General features: G+C 50.7%; 1 protein-coding gene across 2 annotated transcripts; it reads left to right on the forward strand.

Annotated features, from left to right (window-relative positions):
• The first annotated feature begins 336 nt into the window (after positions 1-336).
• Positions 337-18,980, forward strand: SCLY (selenocysteine lyase). Of its 2 annotated transcripts, XM_080932753.1 has the most exons (12): positions 337-458; positions 2,435-2,547; positions 5,375-5,475; positions 7,329-7,509; positions 8,150-8,277; positions 8,462-8,626; positions 9,523-9,629; positions 13,683-13,719; positions 15,184-15,267; positions 15,639-15,738; positions 17,210-17,285; positions 18,100-18,980. In XM_080932753.1, exons 1-12 carry the CDS (start codon positions 406-408, stop codon positions 18,251-18,253), a joined length of 1,299 nt encoding a protein of 432 aa, XP_080788879.1. In that variant the 5' UTR covers positions 337-405; the 3' UTR covers positions 18,254-18,980. The 2 variants fall into 2 exon arrangements, with proteins under 2 accessions (XP_080788879.1, XP_080788880.1); XM_080932754.1 differs by lacking the exon at positions 15,639-15,738 and having other exon boundaries at positions 18,100-18,252.
• Positions 18,981-19,118: the final 138 nt, after the last annotated feature.

Below are 19,118 nucleotides of genomic sequence, written 5' to 3' on the forward strand. Positions count from 1 at the left end.
CCGCGCATCCTAGCGATATTTCTTCCACCAACTTTGCGGCGACAGGTAAAGTCGCTGGCCCTTCTGTCACTGGTGACAGCTCAGGGAGGCGGGTTTCCAGGGCACGGTGCCAGTAGCTGGAGCACTCAGATCACACACACAGAGCGGCGCGCGCTTTTGCTGGAGGCCGGTTAGGTAGGGCCGGCTGAGCGGTGTCCCTACTAAGGCAGTCTCCAGCTCCGCCCCACTGCCACCTGACCCCGCATGACCAATCAACCAGTCAGGGGCGGAGGCAGGGCCCGTGCGGCTCGCAGATTGGCCGAAGCACGGCGCGCAGCCAATGCGGATACTCGGAAAGCTGAGGCTCCGCCCCGTCAGAGACTTCGGGGTGCTCAGGCTTGGGGTGACCAGCCGGCGATCAGGGGGATGGACGCGGCGCAGAATGGCGCGCGGGGCAGTATGGAGAGCCCGCCCAACAGGTGCGCTCCCTCCGGGAAGCCCGCAAGGCCTGGGGACATTTGGGGGACCTCAGTGAGGGTATGGTGAGGCGGAGGGAAGGAGTCCCAGGGACACGTAGACGCGTCCGGCCACACGACCCAGGAGAGAACAGACTACCGCTGAAGCCTAGGGTATAAAGGAGCCCGCGGGTGACAACTGTGCGGAGTGTGGCCGCATCATCCTCCCGTGTTTCGGGCTCCTTCCCAGGAATTAGGCTGAAGCTGACAGCAAAATCGCAATTACCTGCATTTTACAAGAATCGCTGCGTGTTAGAGACTAGGGCAGCGTGGCTGTGGGACAGGGGAGAACTTTGGGGACGATCTCTGGGGCCCATTTGACCGCCCTGCGGTGAAAAGTGGACTTTAGGGAGGGAGCCTTAGGGGCACCCGGACGGGTGACAGCGAGGGTGGTGGCGGTGGTGGGAGGAGACCTACATTCTCTTGCTGTCCACCGGGCTGCAGGACCTCCTCCCTTGGCGCTCAAGGAGCAGGGGTGGTGTGCCGGTCCTGGTTCAGCCCTCTCCCACCCGGGAATGTGTCATACCAAAAACCTACTCCCCACCCCAATCTCTTTTTTTTCTGTCTCCCTGTCCCTTCTCCACCCCAGCCTCACAAGGCCTCGCTATGTAGTCCAGGCTACTCCTGCCTCCTCCCACCTGGGTTAGTTTGCCCCCCCCCCCCCTCTCGATATCTGTCTCTCTTTAAGAATTTGAGTGTCGCTGGATGTGGTGGAACTTCGGGGCCCAAGACTGGAGGATTGTGATTTGGAGGCCAGCCTGGATTACACAGTGAGAACCTATCTCATAAAGCCTAAACCTGGCGGCTTGAGCCTTCACTAGACATCCATTAAGTAGTTTCACTTTCTCTAGGAAGCAGCTAATAACAGAGTCAATCGCTGATAAAATGCAAACCATAAAACTGTCCAGCCAAGCTACAGCCGGGAAAACCACAGTCACCCAGCAGACCTGTGGGTGTGCAGACTTCCAGCCCCAGGGTGGTCAGGTACACCTTTCATGGCCCCAAGCACTGCAAGGTCAGGTGACTCTGGGACTTAAAGCAAAGGCAGGAGATCTAAGCTTCTCCCTGCCTGTTCTGTGGTGCTCCTGTGGGCATAGATGGGCGTTGTGTTCGGGCTCACAGTGCATTGGCTTGAACACTGGCTATTTTCAGACCTGATTGCCTACCATAGAGATTTCTGAAGGCCTGTGATCCTGGTGAGCACGGGCAGATAACTCTCCTTAGTGAGGGTCTCTGGGGTTTTGTACTCTATCCTGTGGATGAAACCCCCGTGGGAAGACAAAGCCGCTTGTTCCTGGAACTACTCATCACTTGCTCCCTAGAGAGGACCTAAGCATGTGACACGGGTCAGATGATGGATGGAGCCACAGGGGAAGGGGGGGGGGGGCAAGCTGAGGCCTGCAGTTTCTAATAGAACCGTGGAGCCTCGCCCTAGCAGATGTGTTGAAGCACAGACTTTAAAAAGTTTAGGGGGGGGGAATCAAGGAAAAATGAAAATGCAAATGCCCCAGGGAGAGGCCTGTCTGGTGAAAGCCAAGGCGGGGACAGCTTAAAAATCCTACTGCAAAGACACTGAGGGCAGGGCTCCTAGAGGCCTTATCCTGGAGGACTCACAGGAACAGATGTTTCCAAGTTGTTGGGAAATTCCCCCAAGGAAATGTGGGGCTCCCTAACTATCGACAGTTCCTTCCCCCTCTCTTCCTGGAGTTGGGCCGCAGATCTGGCCTCCAGCCGTCAGTCTTCCTTGTGCTAGGAGAGATGATGACCATCTTACTGGGTGACTGGAACTGAGTGTCCCATCAGGAGGGAGGACAGGGAGAGCTGAAGCCTGATGTCCTACCTGGGCCTTCGCTCTGGATGCAAAAGCCCCCAAAAGAGTGTTACTGCCTCCACCCTGCCTCCACCTCCACCCCCTTTACCGGCTGTTCTCTTTCTTCCAGGAAGGTCTATATGGACTACAATGCCACCACACCTCTAGAGCCCGAAGTCATCCAAGCTGTGACAGAGGCCATGAAGGAAGCCTGGGGAAACCCCAGCAGCTCATATGTGGCAGGTAATCTAGAATCCATGACAAGAAAGGGAACCAGAGGCCTCTAAGACAAAGTGTATCCTAGCCTGGCTTGGAGGTGCCTGCCTTTAATCCCAGAACTCAGAGGCAGAGTGCTCTCTGTGAGTTCAAGGCCAGCTAGGTCTACAGAGTGAGTTCCAGGACTGTGCTACATACATTGAGAAACACTGTCTAAAAAAAAAAAAAAAACAAGAACAAACGAGAGAGAGAAAGAGAGAGAGAGAGAGAGAGAGAGAGAGAGAGAGAGAGAGAGAGAGAATAAAGTGTATGCTTACATGAGATAGATGGCTTTGTTTGGGGTTGGAGTGGACTTTCTTTTTTCTTTCATCTTTAAAATTAGTACAATGCCCATATTGCTTAACAGAATTCCCAAGAGTTTTTTTAGAGCACACTTTAAAAGAGTGAGACAAAATAATTGCATTTTAATCTTTAAGCATTGTGTCACTAAAGTCTACACAGCGTCTTCTATATAAATTAGCATCATGCTACAATTGTGTGTCTGACTTGATTCTTAAAGTTCTTCTGGTCCTGTATGGTACCCCAGCTAGGAGCTGCACATCTGACAGATTTTCCCCACAAACTCAGCCATATGCACAGTGCACGGCACTCATGTGCATGTCAGAGGACAACATACATGACCCAGTTCTTTCTTCCTCAGATGAAACATATCTTGAGCAGTCATTTTTGGAATTTTTTCCTGAAAAGTCCTTGATTGTATCTGGAGTCTTGCTGTCACCCTGATGGCTGTAACTTTCAACTATCACCTGCTACCCTTCCTCACAAGAAACAGATCTCACTGAGGTCTGTTTATAAGCCTGCACCTACGAAAACATCTTTTCTGCAACCAGCAGTCTTATCTCCATGCATTTTGGTGATGTGCTTTTCAGGATCGAGTCTATGTGTGTATCTTGACCTTTTCCAAAAAGGAAAGTAGCAGCTGAGACAATCTCAGTGGGAAAAGCACTTGATAGACTGTGTGAAGATCTGAGTTCCGGTCCACAGAACCTGGGCAAAAGCCAAGCAGTCATGGCAGCAGGTAATCCCAGCACCCTTGAGGCAGAGAGGGAACCCCCAGGACAAGCTGACTAGCTAGGTTAGGAAGTCTACAGGTTCCAGATCCTGCCTCAGGTTTTGCAGGAGACTCCCAGTAACACAAAGCACCAAGGAAGTTACTCAACTTTTGGTTTCCACGTGCATAAGCACCCAAACATGCAAATATGCATGTACAACACAACACATACACATGCAAATAAACATGCACAACACAGCAAATACACATGCACACATACATGCAAAATAAGCTAAAATAAATTTGAAAAAAGGAACATTAATTTGTTGCTTGGGTTGTATAACATTCTTTCTTTTTTTGTTTTGTTTTGTTGAGACAAAGTTTCTCTGTGTAACCCTGGCCATCCTGGAACTCACCCTGTAGAGCAGGCTGGCCTCAGACTCCCAGAGTTCCTCCTGCTTCTGCCGCCCAAGTGCTGGGATTAAAGGCATGCACCACCACTACCGGGCTTATATAATTTCTTTCTTGTTTGCCTTTGTAATGTAGAGCTTTAAATTTGCATTTTTGGATGATAATTTGCTTCAAGTAAGTAGTTAAAAGAAAGCGTTGCACATTTTTCTACAGGCTTGGAGGCTAACCATGCTTTGGCTTCCTAGTCAATGTTTATCAGCAGAATGCAAGGGCCCTGAACCCAGCCCTGCGCTGTGTAGTTAGGGTGAGACAAACCACATTAATGGTGGTTTATTTGGAACTGAGTGCCAGCCAGGGGACTTAAAATGGCCCATGCTAACGCATCTGTCACACAGGTGGTTAGCCCCAGGTCTTACTAGTACCTATGTCCCTCCTACAGGGATTTGGTGGGTCCCACAGCAGTTGATATTGAACGATCTCAGCAACTGAGTGCCACAGACTTTCCAAACCAGTCACTCATTAACTTGTCTGTTGCCTTACTTCTGGACATTGCCTTCTGTCTACTGACCACTATAGTGTAGTGAGACTTCTGAGAGGATACACCAGAGAAGGCCAAGAAGGTTAAGGGTAACTGGGAAGCTGGGCACACAGTGAGAGACTATTGCTGGCCTGGTGACACTGCTGATATTTGAAAAGAAACGCCAAGAAGGGAAAGAAAAATGAAAATCACGAATCACAGATTTCTGCCTGTTTTCAAGACAGACAGGATCTCACTCTGTAGCTCTGGCTTCCTGGAACTTACTCCGTAGCCCAAGCCTGCCTCAAATTCACAGAGCTCTACCTGCTTCTGCCTCCCGAGTGCTGGGATGAAAAGCGTGCACCACCACCCCAGCTCATCTCAGATGTTTCAGTGTTTCACAGTGTTCAGTTTTCAAATCTACAGCAACTTGTGCTGAGGTTCTGTGGGAAGAGTTTGAGTGCTCTCCAGATGTGACCTTGCTCATAACAGCCAACAACATCTGGAAGTGAGCTGAGGAGGGGAGGGGTTCTGGCCAAATGAGTGGGCAGCATGGGGAAGCTGGTCTGGACCCAGCATCCACTGTAAGGACCACTGGTGGTTTTTTTTTTTTTTTTTTTTTTTTTTTTGAGAGCCCCATAGAGCCTCTGACACGCTGTCCAGTGCAACTGGGCAGCAGCTAGGACACCTAATGTGCTCCACCTTCTTCTTGTGTCTCCCAAGGCTGACCTGCATTGTGATTTAAGGCACTGGTGGCTGGGTGTGTGAAGTCTCACGTTCTGTTGGGCTTACTTCTGTGGTTCTGAACCTCCCTTTTGTAGTTACCCTGTTAGATGTGGAATTGCTAGTAATGAACATATTGTTTGTCTTTCAAGGTAGGAAAGCCAAGGACATTATAAACACAGCTCGAGTGAGCCTGGCCAAGATGATAGGGGGAAAGCCCCAGGACATCATCTTCACTTCTGGGGGCACCGAGGTAAAGCTTGCTGAGCCGGAAGGCACGGGTGGGGTGAGGTGGGGTGGGGTGGTGCTCAGGCTTTCTCCCTCCTATTGTGCTGGGACTCCCATGTGATTTCCAGCTACGTTGTGTGTGTCACTGAGTTTGAGACTTCATCTGTCTCAATGCAGCTCAGTTTTAAGTTGATGGAATGCATTAGAAAGAAACCTAGAATGAAGATACTGAAAAGCTCAGGGACAGTTTGTTGCTGTGAATCACAGGCTACTTCCACAGCAGTTTTTTACACTAAAAGTGAATTGGGTTGTTTGTTTGCTTGCTTTGTTTTGGTCTGTAATAGGCATTTACCAGGACATAAAACTTAGGAGACAGATCCAGTAGAAAAGAACTGCTGAGACCTCCCAGGGAGGTGAGAGATGTTTCCTAGGGCCTCCTAAGAAGCTCTGGGTGAAGGGTCACACGTAGCACTTACAGACCTGAGGACTTGGTTCTCTTAAACAAATCTGCTGACTCAGTGTAGCCACTGTCAAAATTCTGACAATGGACTCTCACTAATGAACTCATGTGGAAGCTAAGAGTCAAGACTTCTGGAAGATTAAGAGACCAATAAGAGAAGGCCGGACACTTTCCAGACCCTGTCTCTAAGAGCTCCCATAACTAGGCAGACAGCTTTGGCAAGGATAGACACTTGGCCAGAGACAGTGTGTCACTGCAGACGCTTGCCATGTGACTAGGTGGCCACATATTTTGCCTGCTAAGGACAGGTCTGGACAGCCGTTGTTGGCACAGTAGTAGACCATAAGGATGTCATGTGACTGAGTGGGTGGGTCCCAGGGAACCCTGCTGGACACAGAGCCCAGAGTCCGCTTCTGCTTCTCAGCAGAGATAGACCAAGAAGCGACGTTAGAAAGCTCTTAGCTGCTGCCTCAGCATCTCAGTAGTGTCAGACAATGAAGGATTTCTCAAAGGAGAGGACACTCAGTTGGGCAGTGAGGCCGGAAGATCACAAACTTGAGCCAAAATAAACCAGGAAGACACTCAATTCTGTCACAGCAAAAAATAACAGAAAAACTTTGAGCCATCAGAGAACACTTTGAGGAAAGTCAGAAAGCATTTGGAAAAGGTGTTTATCTCACAGAGGTGACAAATGACAAACACCCAGCAGCTAGGACAAACTAGGGGACTCACACAACTCACAGGGGGATAACACAGTCAGCCATGAGGCAGAGGCTTGAGCGCAGGTACAGCTCAAGGGAAACCCCGGTGCTTTCTACCTTCCAGGCCTCGCCTGAGCCTGACCCGGGCAGAAGTGTGATCAGTAGAGCTAACTGGGAATAATGTCCCCAGAGGCAGAACAGGTGAGTCACAGGCTCAGGTGAGAAAAAACCTCCAAGGTAGGCTGAGTATGCAGCCAGGCTGCGGATTCCCAGGAGAAGCCATCTCCTCCTGCTGCCCAGCTGGTTCTCCTGGCCATGATCTGGGGCCAAGTACTGAGGAGTAACATGCTCCCCTGAGGCAGGGATGTATTTTAATTTTAATTTGATTTCTAAGGTTTTTTTTCTTTCATCTTACTTATATTTGTGCATGTGTCCCCCACCCCCAGCTTGTGTTCCTCCAACCTGGGGTGGAATTCTCCTTCCTGTCAGCTTTATGAAATATGAAAGATAGGGCTTACTAATAAAATAGGTACACTTGAAGTGAGCTTTAGAGTTTTTAGAGTTTGGAAGCTTTTGAAGGAGCAAACCTGTCAGGAGGTTGGTTTTCTCTGGCCTTTTCCGTTTGCCGTGTTCGGCAGGAAGAAGAGCAGTGCGTGAGCGCTTCCTCTCCCGGCTGGCAGCTCTGGTGAAGGCTCTCTCTCTGCTGTGTCTCCACAGTCCAATAATTTGGTAATCCACTCTATGGTGAGATGCTTCCATGAGCAGCAGACTCTGAAGGGGCACGTGGTTGACCGGCACAGCCCTGAGGAGGGGACCAAGCCCCATTTTATCACTTGCACGGTGGAACATGACTCCATCCGGCTGCCCCTGGAGCACCTGGTGGAAGACCAAATGGCAGGTTAGTGACCAAGGGGACTGTCCTGGACCTCAGTGAAGGGACAGAAAGGCACTCAGAACCCGGTTCACGCACCCTGCAGACGTGTGTACTGAATCGTATTGGCCTATTCAGAGGCTGATGGCTGTTCCCACTGTTCTTACTTCCAGCTGTTGCGTGTACTGCTGTATAAGCTCCTTAGGGAGAGCCTTGTGTGGGTAGTTGGGTCAGAACTGCTGGGTCACACAGAAGCCAAATTTGATCCGAGTGGTGGTGGTGCATGCCTTTAACCCCAGCACTCAGGAAGCAGAGTCAGGCTAACCTCTGTTAGTTCAAGGCCAGCCTGGTCTACAGAGCTAGTTCAAGGGCAGCCAGAGATACATAGAGAGACCCTGTCTGGAAACCGTATTTGACAGATTCTTGGGTAGACTTGGTTAACCTTATAGCCTTTCTTTCCAGGTCAATGGCACCACCAGACACTACCATCGGCAGCCTTTTGTCCCTGCCAGAGCTTCTTCTCTGTCTCTTCTGTCACTGTCACCATCACGGGCTGTACCTCAGTGGTCTTTTGGTGCCTAGCATCTTCTCAAGCTGTTTTGGCTATTTTGTATAATTGTGGCGTAATTTGCATGGCTAACCTTAGTATATATGGTTTGCATTGCAGAGGTCACTTTTGTCCCAGTGTCGAAGGCGAACGGGCAGGCAGAGGTGGAGGATGTCCTGGCAGCCGTCCGTCCCACCACATGCCTTGTGACCATCATGTTAGCCAATAACGAGACCGGCGTCATCATGGTGAGCCGGCCTTTTCCTTTTCAGGGGGGCCCCAGGGAAGGATGTGCTTGACGTGGGTATTTCCACCTGTCTTCCATCGGCCTGTCCTTGACTCCATGGCTCAGCTTGGCCCTTGGCAACTCATTCTACCCCCATCAAGTCGGAGCCACACACTCATTCCTCTGCTTGCCTCTTCTTGCCTCAGCCTGTCTCCGAGATCAGTCGTCGCATTAAAGCCTTGAACCAGATCCGGGCTGCCTCGGGGCTGCCCCAAGTTCTGGTGCACACGGACGCCGCTCAAGCACTAGGGAAGAGACGAGTAGATGTCGAGGATCTGGGCGTGGACTTCCTGACCATTGTGGGGCATAAGGTATGTTTGCACAGGCTTCCTTCCCTCCATATTGACCTAACAGCCATGGCAGAGTGGAGCCCTCAGCACCGCTGTCCATGACCAAATATGTCACTGTTGTCATCCGGTGAGCTCCAGTTGCCTGTCAGGGACCAGGTGCTGCTGAGATGCTGTGACAACTCAAGAAGGGCTTTGCCCCTGAGAGCTTTCGGTGCATGTGTGTTACGGCACCAGTAACAGCTAGGATGACTGACATCTGACAGACAGTGACGCAGATAGCAGGGTGCCCCAACCCACATGGAGCCATTGACGGACACAGCTACGGGTTCTGTGGAGGACTGATAGCAGTGGGTTTGGTACACAGCAAGTGCTGGTTGCCGGGGAAACTGACGCAGAGGACTCATGTGCTCCCATGGTGGACCCTGCCAGCTTAGAAAAGATGGGTCCTGGAAACTGTTGCTTCCTCTAACTTGACTGAACTATGACTTCTCAGCAAGAAGGTTCTGGCAGCTGACAAGGACCGAGGCGTTCTGTGCTTTGTTTGGCAGCACAGTTCTTAGCCGGTCCCTAAAGGAGCACACAAGCTGGCTTGATGCTGTGACACTCAACCTTTTGCCTCTTACCCCTAGGAGGTATGGAATGCAGGAAAAGCCATATGGCCCCTTCCTTCCCAATCCTGTTGTGTCATGTGTGGGCCTCCCAACATAGGACTGGAGCAGGAATCCAGCGTCTGCTCTTGTGACTCTCATACACCAAAGTATGAGAAAGCAGAAAGGCAGCCTGGGCCACAAGGAAACAGCAAGAGCATGCTCCCCCAGAGCCCCCTGCCCCCCAGCACTTTGTGCTTCACCCTCAGATACAATGGAGCGGGTCATCAGGCAGCTCCCAGTGAGTAAATGGCTGGTTTTCCTTTCCAGTTCTACGGCCCCAGGATCGGTGCTCTGTATGTACGAGGGGTCGGTAAACTTACCCCCCTGTACCCCATGCTGTTTGGAGGTGGACAAGAGCGGAATTTCAGGCCAGGGTAAGGTTGAAAGTCCACAAGCTTCTGTCTGGCTGGCCAAACACTCCCCTCAGTCAAGTCAGCAACATTTCGCCATTTCTCTCTCAGAAGCGCAGTCCACATCACCCCAAACCAGAATCGGTCCTACTGATTGGATTCTACAGTGGGACTCAGATCTGCAGTCTCTTGTGGGGACCCTGTCTTTAAAAACAAATCAAAACCAAAATGATGATGATGAAGATAATGATAGTTAACCAGCCTCAAATGTAGTAAAAAGCGTAAGCACAGATACAGAAAGCTAGATGCACAGAGCAAACAAGCAAAAAGCCAGGATAAACCCAAAGAAATGTACGCCAAGACATTTAAATGTGAAACACTCCCAAAAGCAAACAGGAGGGCTTGAAAGTATAGCTCAGTGGTAGGATACTCACCTAGAATACACAAGGCTGTGGTTTGGGTAGAGCCACAAAAAAAATGGGGCAAAGCAAGTTCAAGCGCTGCTGCCTTAGTTTATTTTCTTGTCACTGTGATAAAAACACTTTGTCAAAAGCGGCTGGAGGAAGGAAGGGTTTCTCCTGACTCAGTTCAAGGGTTCACGCAATCCATCATGGTGAGAAGTTCAGGAAGCGGGAATCTGTTATGGTACATCCTCAACCAGGAAGCAGAGTGATGACTGCATGCTGCTGCTCTGCTTCCTTTCTCCACATTCACAGTCCAGGATCCCAGCCAGGGAATGGTGCCGCCCACAGTGGGCATGCCTTCCCACCTCAACTAATGTAAAAAAAAATCTCTCCAGGCATGCAGAGTCCCATCCTTAGGAGATTCTAGATTTCAATAATAATGTCAGATGTAAATAGTTTAAACACCACACATTAAAAAAAAGAATTATGGGCTGGAGAGATCGCCTATCTGTGAAAAGCACTTGCTGTTCTTGGAGAAGACTCAAATTCTGTTCCCAGCCCCAACAAACTTGACTGGATTACAACCATCTGCAACTCCAGCTCCAGGAGATCTGGGGCTCTCTTCTAGCTTCTGAGGCACCTACACTCATGGACAGGTACCCCACCACCCCACCCTCAGACGCACGTCTACACAAAACTTAGATCCTTTTCTAAAAGACACTTCAAATATATCAAGAGAGACTGCCTGAAAGTAAAGGGGAGCAGAGAGGGAAGCAGGCGCGGCCTTCTAATCCTAGCTGCAGTGGACTCCAGAGTACATGCAGAGAAGACACGGTGTGCACGTGGCAGAAGCTCCCTCTACCAAGGAGCACATTGCAGTGACGGACAGCGGACAGCACTGCACGAAGAGCAGATGGAAGTGAAAGAAGAAACAGCTGGCCAAGAGCTCAGTGTGAGTGTGTCAGGCATTCCTGAGTCCCCAGTTTACTGGTTTACTCTCCAGAGAGGAAGGAGGAGGGGCAAACCTCACAGTTACAGCTGGAAACATCAGGACTGCTCTCTCAACAGTGGCTTGATCCACTAGAGCTTTGGCCAACATGCTTCATCACCCGGAGTCACGTGGGGACCTCTCCACCCGACTATAGCCCTGGGAGCTGGGATCACTTGCCCTCCTTCAAGCAGACCTCAATGTTTTCTCTCTAGCTACCCAGCACTGGTGCCTGAAGCAAATTACAGAGAATGGAAAAATCCCCAAACAACTGCAAACCAGAAGCACAGGGCTAAACAAGGGAGAGTCCCAGGTGGAGGACGATCAAGGGAATGAGCTGAATGAAAGTGAAAGCAGTTTAGTTGCTGTGGCTACAGGGCTGGAAGGGAAGTGGGTCCTAAACCACTGTTAGGGAAGAAGAAAACCAAAGTCAGGGCCCAAGCTCCTGTATTAAGAACCAGAAAGCAGAGAGGAAAATGAGCCCTGGAAGTGTAAGAAATTGCAGCCAGGAAAACATCAATGAAGCCAAGAGGTATTATTTAAAACAAATGACAAACCCTGTAATCCTCATGCTTGGGAGGTAGTAACAGAAGAACGAGGAGTTCAAGGATAACCCCAGCTACATGGACAGCTCAGGCTACCTTGTCCAAAAAAAAATCCAAAAAACCCCAAATTGGCGACTATCTAGGAAGAGTGACAAAGAGGAAAGGAGAAACACCCCAACCAGGAGTGACGTATCACATGAGACCCTGCAGTCGTCAGAGCTCAGGAAGGAAGGAATGCCACAGGCAGCCCATGGTCACTGGTAGATCACTAGACTGGCACCATGACTCTTTGGAAATGTGATCTAGCTTTAAAACTCCCCGAAAGAGATCTCCATCCCTGGATGGCTCTAACTAGATTCTGTCAGCTGTCTAAGGGATACCTGTTCGTTCTTTTCCAGAAAAGAAGAGAACGGGACATTGGGGTTTCTGCAGAGCTGGTGTCACCTGACGCCAGCACCAGGTGGAAGGCTGGTCAGGGTCAAAACCACCAGTGTAATCCACTGTGCCAACACACTCACGAGTAAAGAAAATCACACAATTGTCTCATTTGATGCCGAAAAACACATCTGGCAGAATCAACTCCAATTCATGTTTTAAACAAAGCTCTCAAATGGTAGGCTGAAGGGAAGCGGGGGGGAGGTCTCGCTGCTGTGACCCGGCAGTTGTCATGTGACTGAAACAGCAGGTGAAGTCCACTGTCCGCCTGCTACTTCCACACTGCTGCAAGTTCTAGACAGGCAGGAAAAGGAAACAGTGGAATCATGAGCTGCCCCAGGTCAGAGCACAGGCTGCCTGTGCAGAGCCTCCAAGGAGAGCACTTGTAGACCAAATGAGGTCTCAGTATAAGGGGAGGCTGTCTGAATGTGTGTGTATACTAGTAGCGAACAGGTAGATATTAAAAACTTCATTTACAGTGAAAGATCCTCAGGTACAAGCCCACTAGAAGGTTTAGGAATTGTATGCTGAGACCCAGGGGGTGTCAACAAGTGACTTCCTGTGCTCATGAGAAGACCCGACGCAGTGAAGACACGCAGTTCTTTTTAAAACTCCCAGCACATAGAGCAGGGACACTGTAGAAGCACTCAGGTGACATACAAGTACATGAGGTTGATGGTGGAAAGCCAGCTTTTGATGGTGCCATTTCACTGTCAGAAGGAACTTCCGGTTCATTTTATTACGTCAGTGTTAAGCCCATACCACAGGCAAAGATAGAAGTAAACCAACGTCTCTCATGAGTCTGTGTGGGAAAGTAGTTATCTTCTGTTAGCAAACAGAATTCTGCAGAACCAAAAGACCGTCATGGGCAAACACGTGAGCCTTACACCTAGTACACCAGGCATTGTCTCAAAATCGTTTAAACGCAGAACGTAAAATATGAAACCTACATTAGGGAAGGGAAAGAAAAGATGGGAACGTGCTGGGGCCCAGGCAAGGCAGCAAGGTCCAAGTCACTCATTAAAGAAAACCTGGGTGAGTTGGATTTTGTCAAAGGTGAAGCTTTGTTGGCCTGAGGAGATGGCTCAGTCAGGAAAGTGCTTGTGTAAAATCTGCTGGATTCTCTTTAGTGCTGGGGGGTGGACCCCCAGAACTCACTGACTAGCTGGTCCCATCAGTCAGTGAGCACCAGGTTCAGCGAGACCCTGTCAGGTGGAAGGCACCTGAATCAACACCTGGCCTCCACATGAACGCACACATGCACTCACGTGTGCACACAGGAGAATCTCACATACATTTAACAGTTGCTTTGCGAACAGCTTTACTACAAAAAGACCAGCTGCCCACTGGTCTTGAAACTATGTTCTTTGACAGATGAGACAACATCTAGAGTTAGAGTTGCCCTTGCTTCATCTCTGCTGTAAAATACCCCAGTACATACATACATACAGACATACATACATACATATAAAAATACATACATACATACATACATACATACATACATAAATGCGTAACTCGGAAGAAAGGATTTATCTGACCTCACAGTTCCAGGTTCTGGCCCATCATAGCAGGGAAATCAAGGCTACAGGAACTTTAAACAGCTGGCCACATCCCATCTACCGTCAGGCACAGAGCAATGAATGCCTGCATGTTCCGTGTTTAGCAAGCTTTCTTACACTGCACCATGCCTTGTCTCCTGCAGGACCGAGAACACACCCATGATTGCTGGCCTTGGGAAGGTAAGTCTGCTGACCGAGGGCAGGTACCATGACAACAAGAGTGTACTGACGACAGAAAGCCTGGAATTTCCTTAGTGGGGCTGGAGAACCAGAGCCAGGTGTGGTTGGTGCACTCTTGTAGTCTCAGTCCGAGGGAGGTGAGGCAGGAGGATATGGGAAGGCAAGTAACTCCTGCTTAGCAGTTAAAAGGAAAAACCCAGGCCAGTGAGGTGGCTCTGTGGTAAAGGCATCCAGCCTAATGACCTAAGTTTGATCCCTGAAGACCTCTTGGTGAGAAGACAGAACTGACTCCAGATACTTGTCCTCTGACCTCCGCAAGCACTGTGCCGCTTGCGTTTGCACACACGTGCTAAATAATAGAATCGTTTTAAGGGAGAAACTCCTTGAGTCTCTTCTGGAATGAGAGGTGGCAAAGCTGGCCTTACTGCAGGTAGTCAGACCTGCTGGTCCCTGTCGAGCCGTGGGATGCGTGGTCAGGTGTGGGACTCTTGGCCTGTCTCCTCTGGAGCCTGTCCTCTGCTAACTCTTCAGGAATTTGGTCGCACAAGGGTAGTGACATCGCATCTGCAGGAGGGAAGCAGAGAGAGATGGACGCCATGTTCTGCTCACTCTCCTTATTCAGCCCAGGACCCCAGCCCATGATGGTGCTGCTAACCTTCTGGTGGGGTCTTCCCTCCAAAGCTGAGTCTTCTGGAAACACCCAGAGTGTATTGCCATAGCGACTCTAATGCCAATCATCTCAAACCATACAGGTCCCTCTACTTTCTGCCATCCTGAGGTGTCTCCCACTTTCTAGGCCCTCACTCACAAGGCTGGGAGACCCCTTAGGGCTCCTGCTCCTCCTCATGGATCTGAGGCATCCGCTGTGGCTGTTTCTTCTTCCTGGGGGGGGGGGTACCAGTTTATCTCCGAGTGTCTGGCCCACAGCACTGGATGAGGTAGCCTTGCCCTTAGTTTCTGTGGGCCTCATGTACAGCAGTTAGCATGACTCTTGCATATCACAGTGGGTCATCTCAGCCCTTACTAGAGCTAATTACATGTCCTCCAGGCACCTACATTCCTATTCTGCCAGCGCGGGCCCTCTGTGGGTGATCTTCACCAAGGCAGGCAGCTGCCCAGGAGACATGCTGTCTTCTCCCTGCGGCTGGAATCACCTATTTCCCTATGGCTATCTCTTTGGACACTGGAGGGCCTGAGGACCTGTGCACTTCCTTCTCAGGAGTGAGCCTGCTGTTTTAGTTTTGTCCCTCAGTGGAGTGACACTCCTCAGGGGCTGAGATTTCTTTATGTTTTGTGTGCTGTTCTGCCTGTGACACCTGGATGGAGTCTTTAGGTAGTACCTGGTGGTGACCCCGCTGAACACAAGGGGCAATCTGGCAGGGCTTGCCAGCACACTGCAGAGGCTAGGAAGGCTGTTTACAACTGTCCCTGGAGACCCACACTGTCCTGTGTCTGTGTCCACAGGCTGCTGACCTGGTGAGCAAGAACTGTGAGACTTATGAGGCCCACATGAGAGACATCCGGGATTACCTGGAGGAGAGGCTGGAGGTGAGAGGGCAAAAGGCCAGCCCTGCAGCCTTGTCTGTGCACCTGGGAGGCGTCCTAGCTGGGACAGTGCAGGCAGCAGGGCGGCAGAAATCCCAGATGGGGACCCTGTATCTTTCTCACAGGCTTGTGGCTGTGTGTGAAGGGTGAACACGTTCAGTGTGTTCACTTGTGCTAATTGCAGGCGCCATGTCTGACTGCACGGCTGGTAAAGATAAACAGATGCTGAGACTCTGTCTAAAAAAGTCTACCTATCGAACAGTTGATGGGAGAGAGAGACTTTGACGTGATCACTGACGAATTCATGGGGTGCATGCCTGTGTGTGTGCTTGTGTGTGGGTGTGTGTGTATGGTGGTGGTGTTTTTGTTTTTAGGCTGAATTTGGTAAAAGAGTCCATTTGAACAGCCGGTTTCCAGGAGTGGAGAGGCTTCCAAACACCTGCAACTTTTCCATCCAGGGGTCCCAGCTTCAAGGTGACTATTGGTCTTACCCTGAACCCCATGTATGTTGAGGAGTCATGGGTTTGGGTCTGAGCCAGGACCGGCTCCTGCCCTTGACTGCTCTCAGCACAAGGCGGTTGACATTAGCAGGGTGTGGGACATTTGCCAGGGCAACTAGTTAGTGCAGCCAGGGAGCAAAGAGCAGACTGTGCCCAGGCCAAGCCAAAGAAAATCAGTCCAGGCTAGAAAAGCAAGCCTGCTTCCACTCAGTCAAGACCAGAAGATGCAGAGGCCGTGTGACAGCTGGCTGAGGGCAAAGCGTAGGATTCCAAGTTCGCCTGGCACCTTCCTGGGAGCATTCATGAGCTCTCCTTTCTCGGTTCCCAGACCTTGTGGCCCAAAGAATACATGAGCCACATCTGCAGGTGGCTTTTGATGTTTTTTCCTTTTCGTCCTTCTCCTCCCCCTTCCTCTTCCTTCTTCCTCTTTCAAGACAGGGCTTCTCTGTGTAGCCCTGGCTGTCTGGAACTCACTCTGTAGAGCAGGCTGGCCTCAAACTCACAGAGATACACCTACCTCTGACTCCTGAATGCTAGGATTAAATGGGATTAAAGGCATGCATCACCACTACCAGGCTAAATTTTATTTATTTATTTGTTTGTTTGTTTTAGTGTATGTGAGAGCTATCTACATGAATGCCTGCAGGTTATAAGATTCCATTATACATGGTTTTGAGAGACCATGTGGCTGCTAGGAACTGATCAGGACCTCTGGAAGAGCAGCCAGTGCTCTTAGCTACTAAGCATCTCTCCAGCCCTTGGCTTCTTGGAAGAGGTTGTTACCCTCATCTCCCTAGATCATAGAGGAGCCTGCTGTCCTGTTGGGACATGATGGAACCCAAAGCCCATGCTTGAGGAGCGGAAACAGTTTTGCGCTCTCTCCCTCTCTCTCTCTCTCTCTGTCTCTTTCTCTATCTCCCTCTCTCTCTCTCTCTCTCTCTCTCTCTCTCTCTCTCTCTCACCCCCACCAGACCCCCCTGTGGAGGAAGCTATTCCCCTGCTCCCACACACACACCTTTTCCAGGGGCAGCTGTGCTTAGGGATGACCTGTGTTGATTTAGTGTGACAGGCATTATTTTGGGGTTTTACTACACCAGCATCTCTGGAGTTTTAGGGTTTAACCCAGGCTTGTGAGACGAGCCCAACGTGCCCTGGGTGAGCACAGCAGTAGGTAGCAACCCTCAGCATTACCTAGCACCAAACGTGTAAGCAAGGCAGCCTGTAGGAACCCCAGTACTCTTGAGGTAGCTGGCTAGAATGCCATTTCAAAGCCAGTCTTAGAGGCAAAAGAAGGTTGGCCTTTCTGCAGCCGAAGGAAATGGTTTTCCAGGAGTTCTGCCTGCACAGGGATTCAGTGGGTGGTGGCAGGGAAGCAGGGCCAGAAGACAGGGAGAGCTGGGAGATGGCTCAAGTCCCGCATCTGGGGACACATGTTGTCTTCACAGGGTACATGGTCCTTGCACAGTGCCAGACACTGCTGGCCAGCGTGGGAGCTTCCTGCCACTCTGATCATGAGGACCGGTAGGTATTTTTTAGCTACACCCAACTCTCAGGTCAGTGGCAACTCAGGGGCCTAGCCCCTGAACTGCAGACTCACAGCAGGGGAGAAGGGTTCTGCTCCTGACTGGGGACAGGTATGAGTCCCTGTGGATCCAAGTGAATAGATGAATGGCCTTGGCTCTGGGACAGCAGTCAGGCCTCAGTACCAGGTCCAGAGCTGGTGGGACAGTTCAGTGGCCATGCAAATGGTCCCTGTGCTAACCGGGAGAGGAGGACAAGGACCAGGCTCTAGGGGATCAGTGGTTCACAGAAGAGAGAAAGGGCCTAAAATGGTCGGAGCCTAGCACCTGATAGCTGAGGCTTCCTTAGGAGCAAGGAGACTGAGGCCAGCTGGGGAGAGGGGGCAAGAGGTAGGTACAGATGAGGAGGGCACACAGGCTCCCCCGAATAAACACTAGATGTTTATGGTTAAAGAATGTTTACCATGACCCCAACACAGGAAAGGCCAGGAGCCAGGGCTCATGATTGAACATAGTTGGTAGATGCATGCGAGGAAGGTGTTAGGGCTAAAAGGCAATGTGGTTCCCCAGGTGAAGCACAAATGGGTACCAGAGGGAAATGGAGAGTGTTGGGGAGACCTTACCTATGAGTAAGCTTGGAGGAATGTTTGAGCCAGGGAGTTTGGGGACAGGAGGACTCCAAGTGGTGTCAGTAGGCCAGGTGGGTAGGCACTGAGTAGACACAGCACATCCTCAGCTTGGGGGTCTGGCTGAGAGGTAGGAGCACAAAGGCAAGCATGTCGTCAGCAGCAGCTGATGCTATCCCTCCTCTGCAGGCCATCCCCAGTGCTGCTGAGCTGTGGCATTCCTGTGGACGTGGCCCGGAATGCAGTCCGGCTCAGTGTGGGCCGCAGCACCACCAGGGCTGACGTGGACCTCATCGTGCAAGACCTGAAGCGGGCCGTGGCCCAGCTGGAAGGCCCGGTCTAACAGCAGCCACTGTTTCCCCAGGGGCCAGCTGGACTTTGGCTACTCAGTCCATAGGAAACCGCTTGCGAAAGTCCCTGCTCCTCATTCCTTCTCAAGAGCTGCACTGCGATGGTTGTCCTACTGTGGGGTGCACAGTGACTGTGTGCTGCCCATTGCGCAGAGTCCCACTCCAGGACCCATCCTGACAGGCTCAGGACAGCCATGTCACATAGGACTTTACCCTGTCACCTTCCGACAAAGGTCACAGGGGACTAGGAATATTCTGGTTATCAGGCAGCCTGACCTCAGAAGGCACTTTGACCAGGAGAAAAAAATCCAGGTCCTAGTCCAGTGTGGCTGTGAGAATAGGAAAGTTGTTTTCACCTCCAGACAACCTATCCCCAATGCAGCCCTGCCTCCTTTGCCCTCGGCCCACCACTGCCTGCCTGCCTCCCAGGCCTAATGGTCCCCAGACGTGATCTCATGCCTTGTTCCAGAGGTCACAGTTCACCCTGCCTTCTACTTAGGAATTGCTGCCAGGAGGCTGGTGCCTGATCTTTGCCAACGTGAGAAATCTGATCATTTCTCTGATTCAATTTTAATTTTATTTGCAAAGGGTTCTGTCATCCTGAGGATGTGTGGCACACCCCGCACCAATGTTTATATAGGAAATGCCTTCTTAGAGGATGTGGGTCTGTGGTCCAAAGGATGGCACAACGTGTGGAAACAGTTGTCAGAAATTAAATGAACTAATGAAAGATGCCTGCACCTGGGCCTTTTCTGGTGATGGTGGGAGATTCTCTGTCTTGCTGCTCACAAGGCTGATGTATGCTTGTCTGTCTGTCTGAGCTGAAGGGGAGGTTTCTCATGTACCATTGTGAAAAGA

The sequence above is a fragment of the Micromys minutus genome, assembly GCF_963924665.1.
Source record: "Micromys minutus genome assembly, chromosome: 19".
NCBI classification, from domain to species: Eukaryota; Metazoa; Chordata; class Mammalia; order Rodentia; family Muridae; genus Micromys; species Micromys minutus.

Excerpts from the sequence above, each read along its gene's own strand:
- SCLY (XM_080932753.1), top strand. The coding sequence starts at position 406 with ATGGACGCGGCGCAGAATGGCGCGCGGGGCAGTATGGAGAGCCCGCCC. Across the intron at positions 7,510-8,149 it reads GGTGGAAGACCAAATGGCAG|AGGTCACTTTTGTCCCAGTG; the intron begins GTTAGTGACCAA and ends TTTGCATTGCAG. Across the intron at positions 8,278-8,461 it reads ACGAGACCGGCGTCATCATG|CCTGTCTCCGAGATCAGTCG; the intron begins GTGAGCCGGCCT and ends TTCTTGCCTCAG.